This window comes from Schistosoma haematobium, chromosome 4, assembly GCF_000699445.3.
Source record: "Schistosoma haematobium chromosome 4, whole genome shotgun sequence".
NCBI classification, from domain to species: Eukaryota; Metazoa; Platyhelminthes; class Trematoda; order Strigeidida; family Schistosomatidae; genus Schistosoma; species Schistosoma haematobium.
Window position 1 is genome coordinate 13,045,314 of NC_067199.1, and position 17,181 is coordinate 13,062,494.

Below are 17,181 nucleotides of genomic sequence, written 5' to 3' on the forward strand. Positions count from 1 at the left end.
TCGTCCTCTTCAATGAACATGGATCTAACCTCCTACACGAACAGGCTTACAAACGCAATGCGTTCAGTTAAACCTGCTTTCACTCGACCTCAATCAACTGATGTTTTCGTTCAACCTGACTTACGATATAGTACACACGTTTTCATTCGTCGAGACTCGCATCGACGACCTTTCGAATCAGCATTCGAAGGACCTTTCAAAGTTCTTCAACGCGAACCGAAGTACTATATAGTCGATAAGAACGGAACAAACGATAGCATCAGCATAGATCGCTTAAAAGCAGCGTATTTAGAAGGAAATCCTATCCACGTCGATTTTCCTTCGGTACAATCGAACGATACGACTCCACTCATAATTCCTCAACCGACAACCAACACTAGCGATGATACTTCGAATGTATCTGAAAATATACCTAAAACGACGCGTTCTGGAAGAAGAGTAAGATTTCCAGAACATTTAAACGACTACTGCACGTAAGGAACTACTCGAGATTTTTATATTATCTCGATCTTTCTTTTAACGATATATAATTTTTTAAAAAAAGACGATTTTAATATGCTTATATATTTTTATTTTTATTTAAAAAAACAAAACAAAAAAACATTTTTTAACGCTATTACGTGTGCTTGAGTATATTTTCCAATTTTTCGCCGATATTGTGTTTTTACGCACATACGAGTGTATTTCGACATGCACTTACACTTTCTTTTTTCTTTTCCAGGACGGCTGGAAAAGAACGATGCAGTTTACGAAGAGTCGAAATTTTCGTTGTAACTATGTTGTACCTCGGTCCTATATAGTAAGGAAAGACGACCAGACGCTGCTACACTTGATAAGCTATCAGAAGAGTGTTTACCAACGACAAACTCGTTGGGTTGAAACTTCTGGCTGGCCACATCTTAGGGTCGTCACTGCCCTACTAGGGGGGGAGTGATCTGTAGCGGTAAATAAATCCCCAAAATAAATAGCTCTGTAAGTTTTCGACATTGGATGCTGACCATATATTTTAGTGGACTCATCTAGCTGAAGGCACTCGGTCATGCATCCGCACCAGATCACGTGTGGTAACGCCGTGCTCAACATCAACCGCAATCGCTAGCCAGATTAGATCAGAGAATTCCGATATATTGGTCATCGCCAAATATACTCTTTCGATCTCCTCGACTCTGTCTTTTGATTTCTCTTGGTGGAAACGAAATATGTTAGAAGATGTTACTGGTAGAAGCGTTGTCAAACACTGAATACCTGTGACATCATCACAGTCTACAAATTGCTTAGTGATAAATTTGCATCTGATATGCCCTCATTTTTCTTGTCTTCCAAAACAGAGAATTTACGAGGACACTCCAAAAAAGTTCATAAGTCGAGAACAAATTACTTGTCAGGTGACTATCGACTTTCCCATTGAATCATCAACGAGTGGAATTCACTACCTCAGCACGTGGTTGAGGATCCATCTGTCGACGCTTTCAAAAGAAAGTCGGATCAACTCAGAGACCACCATTGCCAGGACTAACATAGGCCATCGAGCCTCCTGTCCTTCCAAAACTGAAACTGATAACAAATTTTCCTTTTTTGTTTTTCCTAGCATAGATTAAATCATCTCTGCAATGCCTGATATGTGGTTTTCACGCATATGAATATTTTTTTAAATATAAAAGTGGATTTAAAAAAACGGTCAGTTCACTATATTTTTTTGGATTATAGGTAACATTTACAAGTATGTCGCTACTGTTGTGTGACCTAGATGGCTGGAACCTGAAATGAATTTGTGAGTACTTTCAGGAATATCAGTTGTAGTGTAGGATAGCTGGTTTTGAAGGTATATATACATCGGTTTTCATACTGACATTCAACAGTACAACGGACACAAATTATCAGCCTTTTGGATAGAGTGGTAGTAAAGTTATTGATGCTATACTTGTGAAATTCTCGATTTTAGAAAACCTGGTCACCAGAATTCTGGTGATTAATCTCCTGACTTCGGGAAAAATTGTTCGTTTTGGGTAGATTTCGGTGGAAATCTCCAGAATCATTCTTAAGAGGGGCTCTTCTCTGTGATATCCTCGAAATTTTAGACAACTTTGGGGTGTCCCATCTAAGTTCTGTGATTAAACCTTAATCTTTTCTCTCATTTGGACGACGTTCTGCACATTTTTAGTTCTCTCTAATACTTTCCTAAACTTCGGCGAAACCCATCCACGTTCTTCGGAGAAACCTTTGGACTACCAATTATCCAGAAAAGTCTGCTAACTTAATAAAATACACTCACAATTAACTACGCATATATTCATTTTTTATAGAGGACCTTGCAAAATGAACGCAATTTGAAGTATCCTCATCTTGCCAGTATGTGTGATAACGAACGTGGTAGATAAGCATAACCTCAATTACAAGAATGTTGGGTTATAAACGTTATCGTTTATAGAAGCTTAGAAAGGTAAAAAATAAACTGTACTCAAAAGATATTTAGCTACAGGGGAAAGTTCCCAATCAAAATATTGAAAACTGGAAAGTTGACTGGGACGCATACAGCTTCCATTTCAGCAACCTCTAGTTCTTCAAAGGTGAACGAGTAGTCCTTCATTGTACGCTTTATAGCCCTAACAATAAGTGGGTTGCGTACGTTTATCGATTTACCTCTCCGGCTTCTCTGTTTCACACGGCAGCGTGTCATCGTGTGCATTTGCACTTTTGTAACTGATTACTTCAGTGGATGGTACTTTCACTCCCTTGGCAATATGGTAGTCATCCGAAAGCAATGATTTTAAAATGACAACTTACCACAATGATACAATACTGTGCATTTTCTCAAGGAAAAGTGGTTATCGCAATCAATACAATCAAGAATATCGGTCACAGTAACATCATGTTGAGAAAAATTTGTTCAATAGCTATTTTCTCGAAATTAGATGCAGACTACTTGGTTGGGGTCCGCGTGACTATCGTAACCAATGGTTGGAGACTCTTGGTGACATGGCTCAGAATCGTTCACAATGGCGTCGGTGTATACACTCCCTGTCTCCCCTTAAACTAAGAGATTAAAATCGCTTCATATCTTTCTTTCTACGAACCAATTCTTTCTTCTTGTACTATATTTCTATATGCAATCTTTCTCTTATATATTACCACCTTTGACCTAACCACTGCTATGAATCCGGTGTTCATCTTGTTGTGCTGATGCGGTATGGCAACCTGGACCGATGCACATATGTGCCTGGTCCTACGTTGTAGCTGACTGACTGACTCTCGAAATGACTAAAACTTGCTTTCTTTCCTTGTCGTTAACGAGGATGTAATGTACAGATTGATCAATCAGTCAGCTACAACGTAGGACCGGGCACATATATACATTCTGTGGTAAACAAAATGTCAGTATTATAAGTTAAATACTCCTATCATATATTATATTGATTTATAAAGTCTATTAATTTCTAAAGATTCAATACTAATCAAACCAAATTAGCTGAAAACTCATTAAATATGTTGTTTCTTTGAATATAGTTTATTTGTAATATGTTTTTTACTACTGAGATATCTTTTCTGAACTTGTGTATAGCCAGGAACTTAAGAAGAGGCGTTGTATGGGAAAACGGAACTTAATATTTACTCAAAAGATTTGTCAACTTACGAAAGATACACCCCTGTCTCATTATCATAATCGGTAACTGGTTTAAAATATCCAACTTGTTCCAATCTATAGATTGTTGTATGAGTTCTCCAGAATTAAAGAATGTGAAGTACTCAAAAGTTAGTTGCAAATTTTCTGCCTGATACTGAGTATACTTGTTAGCTATTTATTTGTTCTCATAGCTTATAAAGAAGATTTTTCAAATATCGCAGTGGAACTGGTCATAAAACTTGTAAAGTATTGTCCTTTAGATGTTTAAGCATCGTGTTATCGTAGTAAATGTAGGATGTCACTCATTCCTGATTACATCTTAGGAAATGATAGCTTTCGTTTTTGTCTTATTGATCATATATACGTCGTCTTTTGCAATAGACAATTTGTAAATGTCCCTTCAGTTACAACCAAGCAGTTACCAGCTTAGGTGATTATCAGCTTAGAATCAATATTTTTAGCTACATTTCAGCATTTCAGTCAGTCAGCTACAACGTAGGGCCAGGCACATATATACATCGGTCCAGGTTGCCATACTTCATTAGCACAGCAAGATGAACACCGGATTCATAGGAGTGGTTAAGTCAAAGGTGGTAATATATAGGAGAAAGATTGCATTTATTCATACTCATATCTTCTCATTTACATGGACACGGAGTGTCGTCCGCCCAGGGGAGTTAAAAAAACCTGATTCTAGACCAGTGGTGTATATGGGCTCCAGGGTCCTGAAGGAACAAATGGCCGCCGGATACAATGGGACTGCATCTCTTGACGTTGCCCCACTGCCTTGCGTATCAGACCTTTAGGCCGAAGACTCCGAGTGTGACTCCCTAAGAAAACCACCTGCTTCGGTCTGGACACCCGGACAGTATCACAGCCCACACACAAATCAATTGACTTGTGTGGCGCATATGTATTTGGTGCTACTTTGTACCAATATTCATTTGTTCAAATAAATAAGTAGAGACCTTACCTATTGTATGAAGCAACCTAAAATACTGTACTGTATTTACCCACAACTACATGTATACAATTGCTTAATACTTTCATGGATCACTTAATGAGTCATCTTTTTTGTGCTATGTAGAACCTCCATGTTGCCGTACAGTATGCTTGAGTTGCTTCCATGCGCACAGCACTACTGAAAAAGCTATTCGAATTAAAAAGAGAGTTGCTCGTCGTCGCTCATCACTTCAAATTGATCAAGTAACAAGAAAACAAAATAATACTTAACTGTTAGGTATTTATCTGCAAACTGTGTGGTGCGAAAGAAGTGTCTCGTGGATTTGTACCTAAAGAATACAAGTGGTAGGTAATGTGAAATTTATTGATGTGGTTTACCAATGATATTTTAACTGGTTTTTTTGGGAGGGGGCGGTTACTGAAGCTACTTGCGATCTACAGATAAACCTATTAAGTACCACATTTTTTAAGTAGTGATGATTCTCCAGAGATAACTTTGTTTTTTTCAGGTCCCCTCACCTACAATATAATAATCCTACTTGTACTTTGTAGTAACTGTAAAACTTCATTAGTCAGACGCATTTTTTCACAACTCTGTGATTTATGTAGTGTCGTTCCAGTCAGTTCAATAAACTGAAAACCTGACATAATTACATGATATTTCCAGTTATGATTTACTCCTTTTTTAAGGCATGATAACAGAGGTGTAAGCAAGATAATTGACCAAAATATGAATCTGATTCGGGTGCAGGGAATGCAAATTAATTTTTAAACCATATGATTGAGATTCCAGCTATACTATTTTCACAGGATATTGGATGTTCTCTGCACTTTAAAATATATTAGTTGACTGTAGATTACTGAACAGTATGCACATCTAATGTTAAGGAGATAAACATATCTTTTGTGTAAGAGGTACTGGGGGTGCTCCTTTTTTTGTACGTGCCCTATGGTTATGTTAGTTACGAACACGTCATTATTGCTGTTACTCTTCAAATAAATGGAACGGTAGATGCTTTTAACCAAATCGCTTTCTTACAGTTAAACTTGAGGTTCAGGTGAAATAAATTGTGAAAAAGTATTTGACGTTTAGTAGAATGATAAACTCAAGTCGTATAAAAATAAAGAGAATTCAAGTCGTATATTTGCGCTTATTCATTCGAGAAGGGGAAGAAAAGGTACTAGGTAGCATACCGGTCTTCGGCTGTTGTGAACATCCTCCTATCACATGAAGGTAGGTGGTAAGCAAATGTTTCCTGGCCAAAACTTCAAGTGTGTGGTTTTGCCGGTGTTTTAATGGAAAAAGTGGTTTATAGTTATTCACGAAACAGATCTATTTTAAATTGCATATTTCCACATATATATAAGATTTAAAATTCCAAGTTCCTTGCCAGATTTCCATAACAAACTATCATCATAATAGTATCAGTAATAATTTGTAAAATTCAAATCATAACAAAGGTGTAGCGTAAAACCTCAGATCGTCCAGTGGATGCTTATAACCAAAGAGAAGGAAAATAAGCAAATAAACATTATTTTCTGTTGTAAATTAAATGGTTTGAAAAATGTATCTTTAAAATTAGAGATACCAGGAAAACCAAGTGAACAAACCTCGATAGAAAGTTTAAAATGATAAATAAGTGTACATAATGATACAACAAGTCGTATAATTCGTACTCGATATACTTAATGTATACATTGAAGTTAGAAAACCCGGAATTTTCACTGGTTCAAGTATTCTGTAACCGTACATTGAGATATCAAAATAAACCCAATGGGATAACCTCAAGATTGCTATCTTTATAGTTAGCGTGATATTAAACTGACTTAAATGTTTTTACAGAGTCTTACATCTGTATAAGATTATCTTCGTCATGAACTGATACACTTAAATTAATAGTTTTCACCCACCGCAAGACCTGAAATCGATCAAGTTTGGGGCTGTGGACATATTTATGAGAAACCCCGAACTAGTGTGAAGCTGTTGTTCAATTTACTCTGGTTTTTAATGGCTCTAAAGTTGCTATCAATTCATGATCATATCTTTCCTCAAACCCTATCATATTCTTTCGGTATCATAAACCCACCTAATTTAGCGATCCATCGAAAACCAGAAAACACTGGACAGCCGCTCTGTCATAGTATGGTATTCCTCAGCACTGCACTTCTACAACCTCACCAGGGATCAAACCCAAAAACCCTGGTCTCGCGGCAGAAACCCAACTTCCAGACTATTGAACCGGGATTGAATGGTGTATATATCTAAAGTCCACCAATCCGTGATATCTTGCAACCGCCTTCCATTGCTTTTAATGAATGTTTAACTTGGGTCGGTTTGTGATATTAATAATCTCCACAAACCAACCATGTATATTAACCTAGCTTATGCATTGACTATACTCCAGTATCCTTTGTTTCATTTTACATTCAATTTCTAAAATAATTTCTCATTCCTATTTAAAACCTTAGCCCAATGAAGAAAAGTACTTCACAAGAAACATCTGTCACAGAAACAAAGAAAAAAACAAAGTTGGTTTTTTTCCTATTTCTACTAATTAATCAATATTATTTTTAATAGGAAAAAGAAAAAGTCTAAAATGAATATTTTCAAGACAGAAACCGCTCATACGACGACAATGCCTATCAAAACTAAGCCAGTGTCATCTGTTAATACATTTACAACATTTATGTCATCTTTATGCTAATTTATGTATGTACAGAATCTTTTTACGAAAGTACAACTTTCCATATACAGTTCCAGTTGATTTTACTCTTTTTTAAAGATATCAGTGGATTTTAACTATTAATTTAGTTCGTATTTTTTGTTGCTTCAGTAATTTTTATGACTAGTAAAAGTGAAATTAGACAAAGAATGCGAAGAATTCTGAGACAAATATTACCATCGGTACACATGAAGAAATCAGAATACCTCTTAAAGCAGGTAAGATGATTTGAAAGTATATTACACATACCTACGTCTTTTGATTAACTCTTTACTCTAGCATATAATGAATTACACATAGAATGTCTGAGTTTTCGTAGTGGTTGAAACAAGCCATGTAAATGAACAATGGAATGACTTCCTAACTGCACCATTAGTTCACTTCTACTTAGTAAAGGAGAAATTGGTGAAGACTTGATTGTATTAAATTGTTTCGTCTTGAATAATTTCTTCAATAAGTCTGTAACAGTATATTTTTCTATATTATATAACTGTGTCGGTCTAGATAACGACTGGTTTTCGCATGAAAGTCATGTAATTTTTGCCTACAATGACTCCAACTTTTCTAATCACAGTAGGTACAGGTGTCCATCCCATTACTGCTCTAATTGTCATTTATATTTCCTGTGACCGAGTACATAGTACTTGCCCACCTGCCTGATATGTACAGTAAATTAACTAGTCTGTTGTAAAACGACGGATATAATCCTTCTTAGTATAAAATAACCGTTAGGACCCGTTTATCATCAAACACTACAGGCAATTATCATTACAGCAGGTGTACAACAATATGGTCAGGCTTTTATTTTGACAAGCAAGACTGTTTGTGTTTACAATGCTTCTTCCATGCAAATCCTATTATACTGGGAATATCATAGTTCGAGAATGTTTTGCAGTTTTCTTCAGCCCTAATATTAGAGTTCAGCTGCCAACCAAACCATAACTCTCCCAATTTAAGGCTTAACAAAATCCACAATATCAATTATTAAAAGCTTACCATTACTAATCGATGACCATTTTTTGAATTGATTTTCATAATTAATGATTAGCTGACGATAGCTTCTCAGTGTTTTCGGTGAGAAAGTTCATCCAGAATCATAATGCAATCACTCTGGATTCCATTTTTTGTACGTAATTGTATCTTATAAAAGCTAAACTACATTTTTAGCCTAATATTTTTCTAGTTTCTAAGTAGTCCTGAATATTGTGCTTCGCGAAGACTAGCTGTTTATATTAGCCTCCCTGAAGAACCCAACACAATACCAGTAATTGAAAAAGCACTTCTTGATGGAAAGAGTATATTTGTCCCACAAATTATGTTTTCTGCGTCAGACGATTTTCCTCCTATGTGTATGCGTCATGTTAAATCACTGAAAGAGATTGAATCCTGGAGGTCTAATAAATGGGGGATTAAAGAACCTGAACCAGTTTCATATGTGGAACAGCTGGACGAAATTACAAGTCAGGGTAAATACTGTATCTAATTGTATATTGCTAAGGTTAATAAAAAACTTTACTTGAATTATCAGTTATGTTGATCGATAGAAGCTACAAAGAAACAGACTTCTTAAACCAAGAGTTTCTTCATTTTGATGAATGGAATTAATGGATTATTAGTTTTCTTTTAAGCTTGTATAAATGGATGGACACCAACCAAAGCAGCAGTGGTTCTAAACCGTAGAATAGCAGCAAATTTGGCTTATATACAGGTTTACATACATGACGGTGATAAAACTCCTAACCAGAAAACGAAGCAACATTTCGGTTACGAGATAAGATGTACAAATATTCATAGTGATTAATAAATCTGACCAGTATTTAGAAGTCTTGTCTAAGTTTCAGACATTTTGCAAATGGTAAGAAACAGACTCTACTGGCTGACTTCCGAAGGCCGAACAGTCAGTCAGCTACAACGTAGGACCGGGCACATATATGCATCGGTTCAAGTTGCCATACCTCATTAACACAACAAGATGGACACCGGATTCATAAAAGTAGTTAATTCAGAGGTGGTAGTATATAAAAGAAAGATTGCAATAAGGACATAGTACAGGAAGAAAGAATTAGTTCGTAGAAAGGAAGATATGAAGCACTTTCAATCTCACGGTTTAAGGGAAGACAGAGTGTAAACACCTACGACATTGTGATCGATTTTGAGCCATGTCACAAAGAGTCTCCAACCATTGGTTACGATAGTCACGCGGACCCCAACCAAGTATCCCTTAACAGAAATGTGATTTTGCACATTAGTTTATTCTGAAATAAGTCTTTTCAGTGGGATTTTATCGAGGGAAGCTTCTTGGTGTTATATTCGTTGGTCACTGTTTATACCCGTCTAGAGCATGTCGTTCATATTGTAACTGCCTCTTTTACAGGTGGATTGGATTTATTTGTTGTACCTGGTTTGGCCTTCACACGAAGTGGACATCGTCTTGGTCGAGGTGGCGGATATTACGACCGATACATACAATGGTACACTGGGCAGTGCCATTTAGGGACTTTCCAAAGAGCTAAATTAGTCGCCTTTGCATTTGAGGAACAAACAATAGACCATATACCTTCAGAAACTCATGATTTAATTATTGACCAGCTGTTTGTAGCATAGTTATGTACGTATGTATTCAGAGAAATATATTGCAGAAAAGACTACACCTATGGTCTTTTGGCCCTTATCACTGAAGTTCAGAGTTTATGATAAGATGTCAAAACAAATTGTTGATAGGGTCCTAGTACAATAAAAGATATTCACTTATCACTAGTCAGTATTCCTTGGTATAACAGACGTTTACCTGTGGAAAGCATTTAGCTATTCCAAACCCAAGGTCGCATGCCACAATGGGGTAACGGTACCGCGATACTGGACACAGATAAACATATTTAAGCTATAATTTAAGTAACTGGAAGCCTTTCCATAGAACTTGTTAACTAAGAAATGCTGGCAAACAACTAAGAATCAAGTCATATGAGTTAATGTTGCCGAAAATATATGCACGCAATGAGTGAGTATACTCGGAAAAGTAACAAACAGTGATGAGGGACACTTCTGCGCAGCGTTCACGGTATGCTCGAGCAGATAAAATATTTAATGCATGCTAGTCGTCTAACGATCACAACGATGTTATTGGATTTAGGTGGTATGTCTTTCAGAGTGGGGAGGCGCAGTAAATCAACGTTTTTGGCGCAGTCAAATAACCAGCCTCAGGACCTGATGCGACGTCCTCAGTATACACAGCGTGTCCCCGTATTTCGTTGGTTTTCTTAACTAGGTAATTTAACAGCCCCTAATTGACAGAAGATACCTCCTTCCCCCGAATGCCCTGGTTCGGCCGAGAGTATGGAGAACCCACTCTCCTTCTCGAAATGCTCTCACATGGCCACGCGTATATAGCCTATGCCAGGGAAGTCCTACTCACTGCCTTCTCGCACCGTGTTTTTTATGAAGTTGAGAGGACGAAAAGCGAATGTCCGGCGCTTTAACCGGGTTGTTGTACATGGAGAACTCGCCTAGGGGAGTTAAAAAAAACCTGATTTCAGACCAATGGTGCACATGGGCCCCGGTATCTTGTTGGAACAAATGGCGCATGAACCAATCGTTGGCCGCCGGATCCCATGGGACCGCATCTCCTGACGTTGCTCCACCGCCCTGTGTATCAGAACTTTGGGCCGAAGACTCTGAGTGTGACCCCCTGCTTCCGTCTTGACACCCGGGCAGCATCAAAGTGCTCACACAAATTAGATGGGATTTGTGTGGCGCATATTTGGCGCCTCCTTTTACCAATATCTGTGTTCAAATAAAATGATAGAAGAGTGAATCTTCCTTTCGGTGGCTGTCTAGCCTACTCATATGGTAACATTGAATATCTATGAGAACTAAACCAACCTACCTATGTTGGCAGAATGCCACGAAACCCCCAAAATGTTTGAGTTTCCCCCAATATATCCACAGAACCTTATAACACTGTATTTTTTTTCAAAATAGGGAAACTGGTGACATGGACAGCATTGGCCAGTGGTCAGCAGAGAGAACATGACCTGCCGATACCGACCAGTGGTGCTAATCAACCATATTGTAGGAGATCAGTTGACAGGTGAGCGAATAAATAGAGCTGGTGTGGTTTGTTATAGGATTTCTGCAATTAAGACTATGCAGATCAGAAGCCAATAGCATATGAGACTATACAATACAGGCAGAATGAGTCTCATTTGTAACTGATTTACCGCACATTAGCTTGTCATACGAACGCTCCAGCGATAAGAATATTATATAACAGTCTTTTTGGTAATCTTTAACTCACAAGCTAGATGTAGGACTTAAGAAAATGACAGGAAGTATTCCCATAACTACTAAAAACAACGAGTCAGTGCTCGGTGACTTTGTTCAAAAATCATCAAACGCCTAACTTGGGATGCTGAAGACGCATTAAAAATTTGTGGTCCGCATCGATGAGCGAAGAAAAAAGCTCTTAAGATCATGCATCTGATTCAGGACACAGAGAGATTTACAACCTCATCAACCGATTTACCACCATCCCCTAATACCCTGCGTCTAACCTCACTATTACTTACCTGGTGATCGCAGCAGATGTGAGCAATATTCATAAGGCATCTATGGTCAAATACTAGTAACTTACGAGTATCTTCTCTTAATAGCCACGTTTCGCAGCCGTAAAGTATATAAGGACAAGCTGCTGCTCAGTGTACTCGTCCTTTGTTAAAAGACGGATATCTCGCCCTCGCCATAGGTGGCGTTAGCTGGCAAAAGCCAAACGAGCTTTCTGAATCAATGCTGAGATTTCGTCAGACATCAATCTATTATGGCTGACCAGACTTCCAAAATAAGTCAAGTTGTCGACGCATTTAACTACTTCACTCCCTATCCCTAGTTCCGGTATTGACGCAGGTCAGTCCCGAAGCAACAACTTGCATTTAGAGGAGAAGAAACGCATGCCAAACATCCTGGTATTGTTGCTCAGCGGCCTGCGTTAGTCCTGGAAATGATGGTCTCTTAGTTGATCCAACTTTCTTTTGAAAGAGTCGACGAATGGAGCATCAACTATGTGCTGAGGTAATGAATTCCATTCGTTGATGATTTGATGGAAAAGTCGATAGTCAGTTGACAAGTAATCTGCTTTGGGCTTGTGAACATTTTTGGAGTCTTCGTAAATGTATTACTTATAAGACTGACCCCAGATAAGAAATAGAATATATATCGGATACAAGAATTGGCTGATAAGCAAGATGATGTTGATAAGAATGACGCAATACAGACTTGCTTTTTCCACTAACTTAGTAACCAAACATATGCTTGAATATTCCCGAGGTTAACCTCATGGTAGACGGGAGAAGGACAGTAACTTGGAAGCATTATTTTATTTGTAAGTACATTTTAAGGATTGTAGAGCTATTTGTCCGTGAAAACCAAACCCACTATAAGTATTAGTAGACTTATAAAACACTAGGTTATATTACCTATGAAAATAGCTGTGACCGATAGTGCGAAGCTGACCAGTTCTTTACGGAAGTGTTGAACCGCCATTCTTTCCATTTCAACGGCTGATACTCTACTATACTCTGGAGGAAACTGAAACATCTGGAGGTTGATGAGGACCGCACAGCGCAAATTTTTAACCTAACGCCAAATAAGTCTGAAATTTTCAAGGTCATGACTACCTATTTTTATGGCGAGGATATTCTGATTTCTGGACTGAACAACTTTCCACTCTTTTATATGATTTTTAGACTTATTCTTTTGACAAGTGTTTAAAATTCATTAAATAAGTGCTTGACGGACAAATGTACAATTACTCGGAATTCATGGATTTAAGTTATACCGCTATAAAATCCCTAAAAATGCTGGACGGCCGTTTCATCATTATATGAGACTCTTTAGCAGGACAGATTCATGGCTTTGCATACAGGACTGGAAGTCAGGCTCTTTGATTGCGTACAAACAATGTAGATTAATACGAGCCATCCCATACCAAGACGAACGGTCGTTTAGTCTCCGGGTTGTCAATGTTGGTCTAGCTTGTGTCGGCTCATGATCTCAACAATCTGCACGACCTTTTACTGGTAATTATAATCTGCTCATTAGTGACTAACTTCGAGAGGCAATTCTAGCGTAAAACCGTGATCAGTGGAAGCAGTTATAAATTGAGGGAAATAGATGATAGTCGCGACGTACATTGGATTGTTTGATGTCTGACATTAACATTATTGGATCACGGCTCTTTGACCTGAAGGTTAAGCGTTCACTCACGAGGCCATAGGTCATGGATTGGAGCCCTATTTACGGGATCGTGGATGCGCACTGGTAATGAGTTCTACGCCAGAACGAAGCTGACATTCAGTGCCTCCAGGTTCTTGATGATTGGTTAACCCAGATTGGTTCATGGTCTCAATGGGATTCAATAATATGTGCAACTTCACACCAGAAAAAAATTGTCGTCCCACCTTTTATTTCGCACTAACTCCTGCTTAATTGTTGGCGTGTACTTGTAAACACATAAATTTTCATGAATATGTATATGTTTACCTGAATATTTGCGTCATATCATAGTACTGTCGTCTTTGTCCAAGAGATTTATCACAAGTATGTGTAATATCTGTAGCCTAAGCTTGATATTTGTTGATGCCAGTCTTCTACCTTTTGTCTACTTCATAGCCTTGCTTGAGGAAGGGCCGGTCTTAATGTACAACCAATTGAGCACAAGTTTGAATGATGACGTATTTACTACTGATCTGGCGAAATATTTTTAAAGGGATTGTCCTTGGTCGCATTGATAATAACTGACAGCACAGGTTTTGTTAGTAATTCAGATAGTTGTGGTGGGTAAACCTTGAATTGGCCATCATTAAATAAACAGTTTTTAATCTGTGCTGAGAATTCGTTCGTAACAGTCTGCTATCTCTCCGCTTAAATATACTGAGTATCCGTAATTTATGATACAGTCGAACTGTCATCGTTTTACGCGTCGTGATTCGTTAGGCGCGTTCTGAAAATGATCCAAAAGAGAAAAGTCTGCTGAACATCACCCTTTAAAACTGCTCATTTATATCAGCCGAACCATTTCGGCAACTGGAGGCTTGGTTAGTAACGCTAGGCATTTTCCTGTCGATGTAAATAAACAGTCCTTATATTTGCATTTTGTTGTGTTTACAGATATTACGTCATATTTAGAGTCTAATATGATCTTTAAAGAAGCGGATATAACGACAGCTATCCAATGGAATATTACTTAAGAACAAATGCAGTGTTTGCATTAAAAAAGTACAATACCACTCAATGTCATGTAGCAGATTCAACCTGGACCTGATATTTCATCCATGCACACCAAAAAGATCTGTGTCATAATACTGTCTTTTGAAAAAACAATCTTTTACAACATGCTGACATACAAAAAAACCATTTTGAGAGTAACCGGATTTCGTATTTACAATAACGCGCTTACTTTTGGTGACGTTGCAGTTCATAGTATAGACGCCGGTGACGGTTATATTTCTGTGATTTGTATCCATCACATTCAACCACGTTGTTCAACACAGATGTTTGTTGAAGTGTTTGAGCTAAATTCCTCCTCTCTGCGGAAGACAATCTTTTACTTCGCCGATTGCAAACTATAAGGCTAGCAAAACACCTTGGCTGTGAACCATCTCAGAAGACACTGTCGTATGCAAAATGTCACATAAAGCCACTCATATCATTTGCTGAAAACCAAAGTACATGATCCTAATTAGTTACATGTAAGTTAACATTCTTACACTTTAATGCCGGGGTCGAAAACTTGGGGCTTTTTATCAGCGACAAATACCCATTTAAAAAGGATGAACATATATTCCCAACGCTCACTATGGTTTGCTTTACTCCATAGATGAATACAAGGAGTACTCGTTATCTGCACTTTTGACGTTTATGCTTTTCGAACTCTTCTCAACTGTATAGTAAATTGACAGAGAAATTTCTGTTGATAAAAAATTCTGAGTTTGACGTGAACCGTATTCAAACTACAAGATGCACTTTTACTGTTGGTCGTAAGAACAAAACATCAAAACACCACGGAAAAATTCTATCCGACCACAAAATATAGAACCATAAACTCATTGGAGATGATGTATCAACAAACTTTTCTCACAATATCCAGAACTTTCAAAACGCCATATAACAGAAAGGGAAGAGGGCCTAAAACAAGCGAACTTTGTTGTATTATTCAAACACAAACTGCCGGTCACTAAATCAACCAATCGAGGTCGTATCAACAAAGAAGAGGTAACGTTAGCAAGAGGTTGATTTATTTTATGGCCTACCTCTCATTTCAATCTCAATAAATAAACGGATTTCTGTGCGTCGGAAGGTCAACAATAAAACGTCTGCTTTTAGTCTGTCGGGGTAGGAGTTCAGAATGAGAGGTTAAAGTATTAAGAACTAATTGTTTTTTCAGTGACCCTACAGTATCATGTACTGCAAATTGCCAAGTCGGACAGTTTTTAGGATTATGAAGATAAATTTTCAGTCGCCGTAATTTTTTGTGATGGATACGTCCTTGTGATTTGACATTACTTGTTTTTCAACCTCAATAAACATCTATACGATTTGCCGTTTGTGAAGAACGCACTTCGGTCTTCACAGATCATAATAAAGTTGAACATGGCGATCCTTTTCTCCAACTAGTTTTTAATTCTGTCTACATTAGTATATCTATATATATGGCATGTTCTAAATTTGTTTCCATATTATAAAATATCCATGTACGTCACAATACAACTCAGTTGCATATCTCCCTATAGTAATCCCTGTAAAGTAATTTTAAGTTTGATATTGTCCGTAAAATCGCATGCTTAACGTAACTTGGAGCTACCTTAAAAATGAATTACTATTCTCGTTTGTTCGATCTCTATTGGTTACCTTAAGGAACAAATCGAACCTGAGAGGATTAACCACCCTGAAATTGCATGGAATCATACCATCTCGTCGAGCCAATTGAGATCAAGGCATAACATACTCGAAACCCATCTCTGATGTTCACATATTGAGTGAATTAGGTAGCTCCAAAAATGCCCTGATATGGCTGAGTGTGTGGGAGAGCTCTTTTTATCGCTCGAAATGCACTCACATGGCCACGCGTATACGGGCACTGGTCTTTCGTGGAGGGGCTGTAGTGGCATTGGACCATAACCAGATAATCTTCAAAGCTGAACACAGAACTACTCGGAAAATAGATATTCAATATTTAACGCGGAGAAATACCTAACGATGGAAAAGGCAGAAACAATGACTTGAATGAATAGAGGTTGATCGAATGGCATGGCGCGGCCACGCAGGCGTGGCCCCTGCTATCTTATATCTTTTACTCGTACCAAATATATTGTCCTATCTCTAGCCTTAGCTTGTTCTACATCATGTATTGGTAATTGTTATGATGCAATGAGTTTGTGTAGACGATGATGTAACTTCCACGTAAGATCTTATAGATTAGGCAGTTATATCATGACAAATCTACAATTCTAGGATTAGGCCTATTATTCGAGCAGTACTAGTATCATAGTATACCATAGTTCTACAGGGTTACTGGTGGATACGGAGGATTAATCTCGGAGAGTTTGAAAACCTCGATTCCAAACCAATGGTGCACATGATCTACATGATCCTGAGGGAAGAAATGGCGTATACATTTATTTTTGGTCACCGGCTACCATGTGACTGCATTTTCTGACGTTGCTCCACTACCTTGTAGATCAGACGACTAGGGGAGTGACCTCCTAAGGAAAACATCTGCTTCGGTTTGAGCGTCCGGGCAGTATACCAGACCTCACACAAACCGAATGACGAAGTGCTAAGTAACAGCAGGTCAAATATATATCTTGCATTAAAATAATA

The 17,181-nt window shown here is 37.9% G+C and overlaps 1 protein-coding gene across 4 annotated transcripts; it reads left to right on the plus strand.

Moving 5' to 3' along the window:
- Positions 1-1,450: 1,450 nt before the first annotated feature.
- MS3_00007434 (uncharacterized protein) lies at positions 1,451-17,120 on the plus strand. Of its 4 annotated transcripts, XM_051215709.1 has the most exons (11): positions 1,451-1,822; positions 1,860-1,897; positions 1,943-2,440; positions 2,480-3,664; positions 3,704-3,750; positions 4,710-4,828; positions 4,863-4,930; positions 7,055-7,114; positions 7,164-7,526; positions 8,357-8,434; positions 8,476-8,774. In XM_051215709.1, exons 4-9 carry the CDS (start codon positions 3,585-3,587, stop codon positions 7,288-7,290), a joined length of 501 nt encoding a protein of 166 aa, XP_051066239.1. In that variant the 5' UTR covers positions 1,451-1,822; positions 1,860-1,897; positions 1,943-2,440; positions 2,480-3,584; the 3' UTR covers positions 7,291-7,526; positions 8,357-8,434; positions 8,476-8,774. The 4 variants fall into 4 exon arrangements, with proteins under 4 accessions (XP_051066239.1, XP_051066240.1, XP_051066241.1 ...); XM_051215708.1 differs by lacking the exons at positions 1,860-1,897; positions 1,943-2,440; positions 8,357-8,434 and adding exons at positions 11,287-11,395; positions 14,470-17,120 and having other exon boundaries at positions 1,451-1,771; positions 3,560-3,664; positions 8,492-8,774; XM_051215710.1 differs by lacking the exons at positions 1,860-1,897; positions 1,943-2,440; positions 8,357-8,434 and adding an exon at positions 9,683-9,952 and having other exon boundaries at positions 1,710-1,771; positions 3,560-3,664; positions 8,492-8,774.
- Positions 17,121-17,181: the final 61 nt, after the last annotated feature.

Excerpts from the sequence above, each read along its gene's own strand:
- MS3_00007434 (XM_051215710.1), top strand. The coding sequence starts at position 7,428 with ATGACTAGTAAAAGTGAAATTAGACAAAGAATGCGAAGAATTCTGAGA. Across the intron at positions 7,527-8,491 it reads CAGAATACCTCTTAAAGCAG|TTTCTAAGTAGTCCTGAATA; the intron begins GTAAGATGATTT and ends ATATTTTTCTAG. Across the intron at positions 8,775-9,682 it reads GGACGAAATTACAAGTCAGG|GTGGATTGGATTTATTTGTT; the intron begins GTAAATACTGTA and ends CCTCTTTTACAG.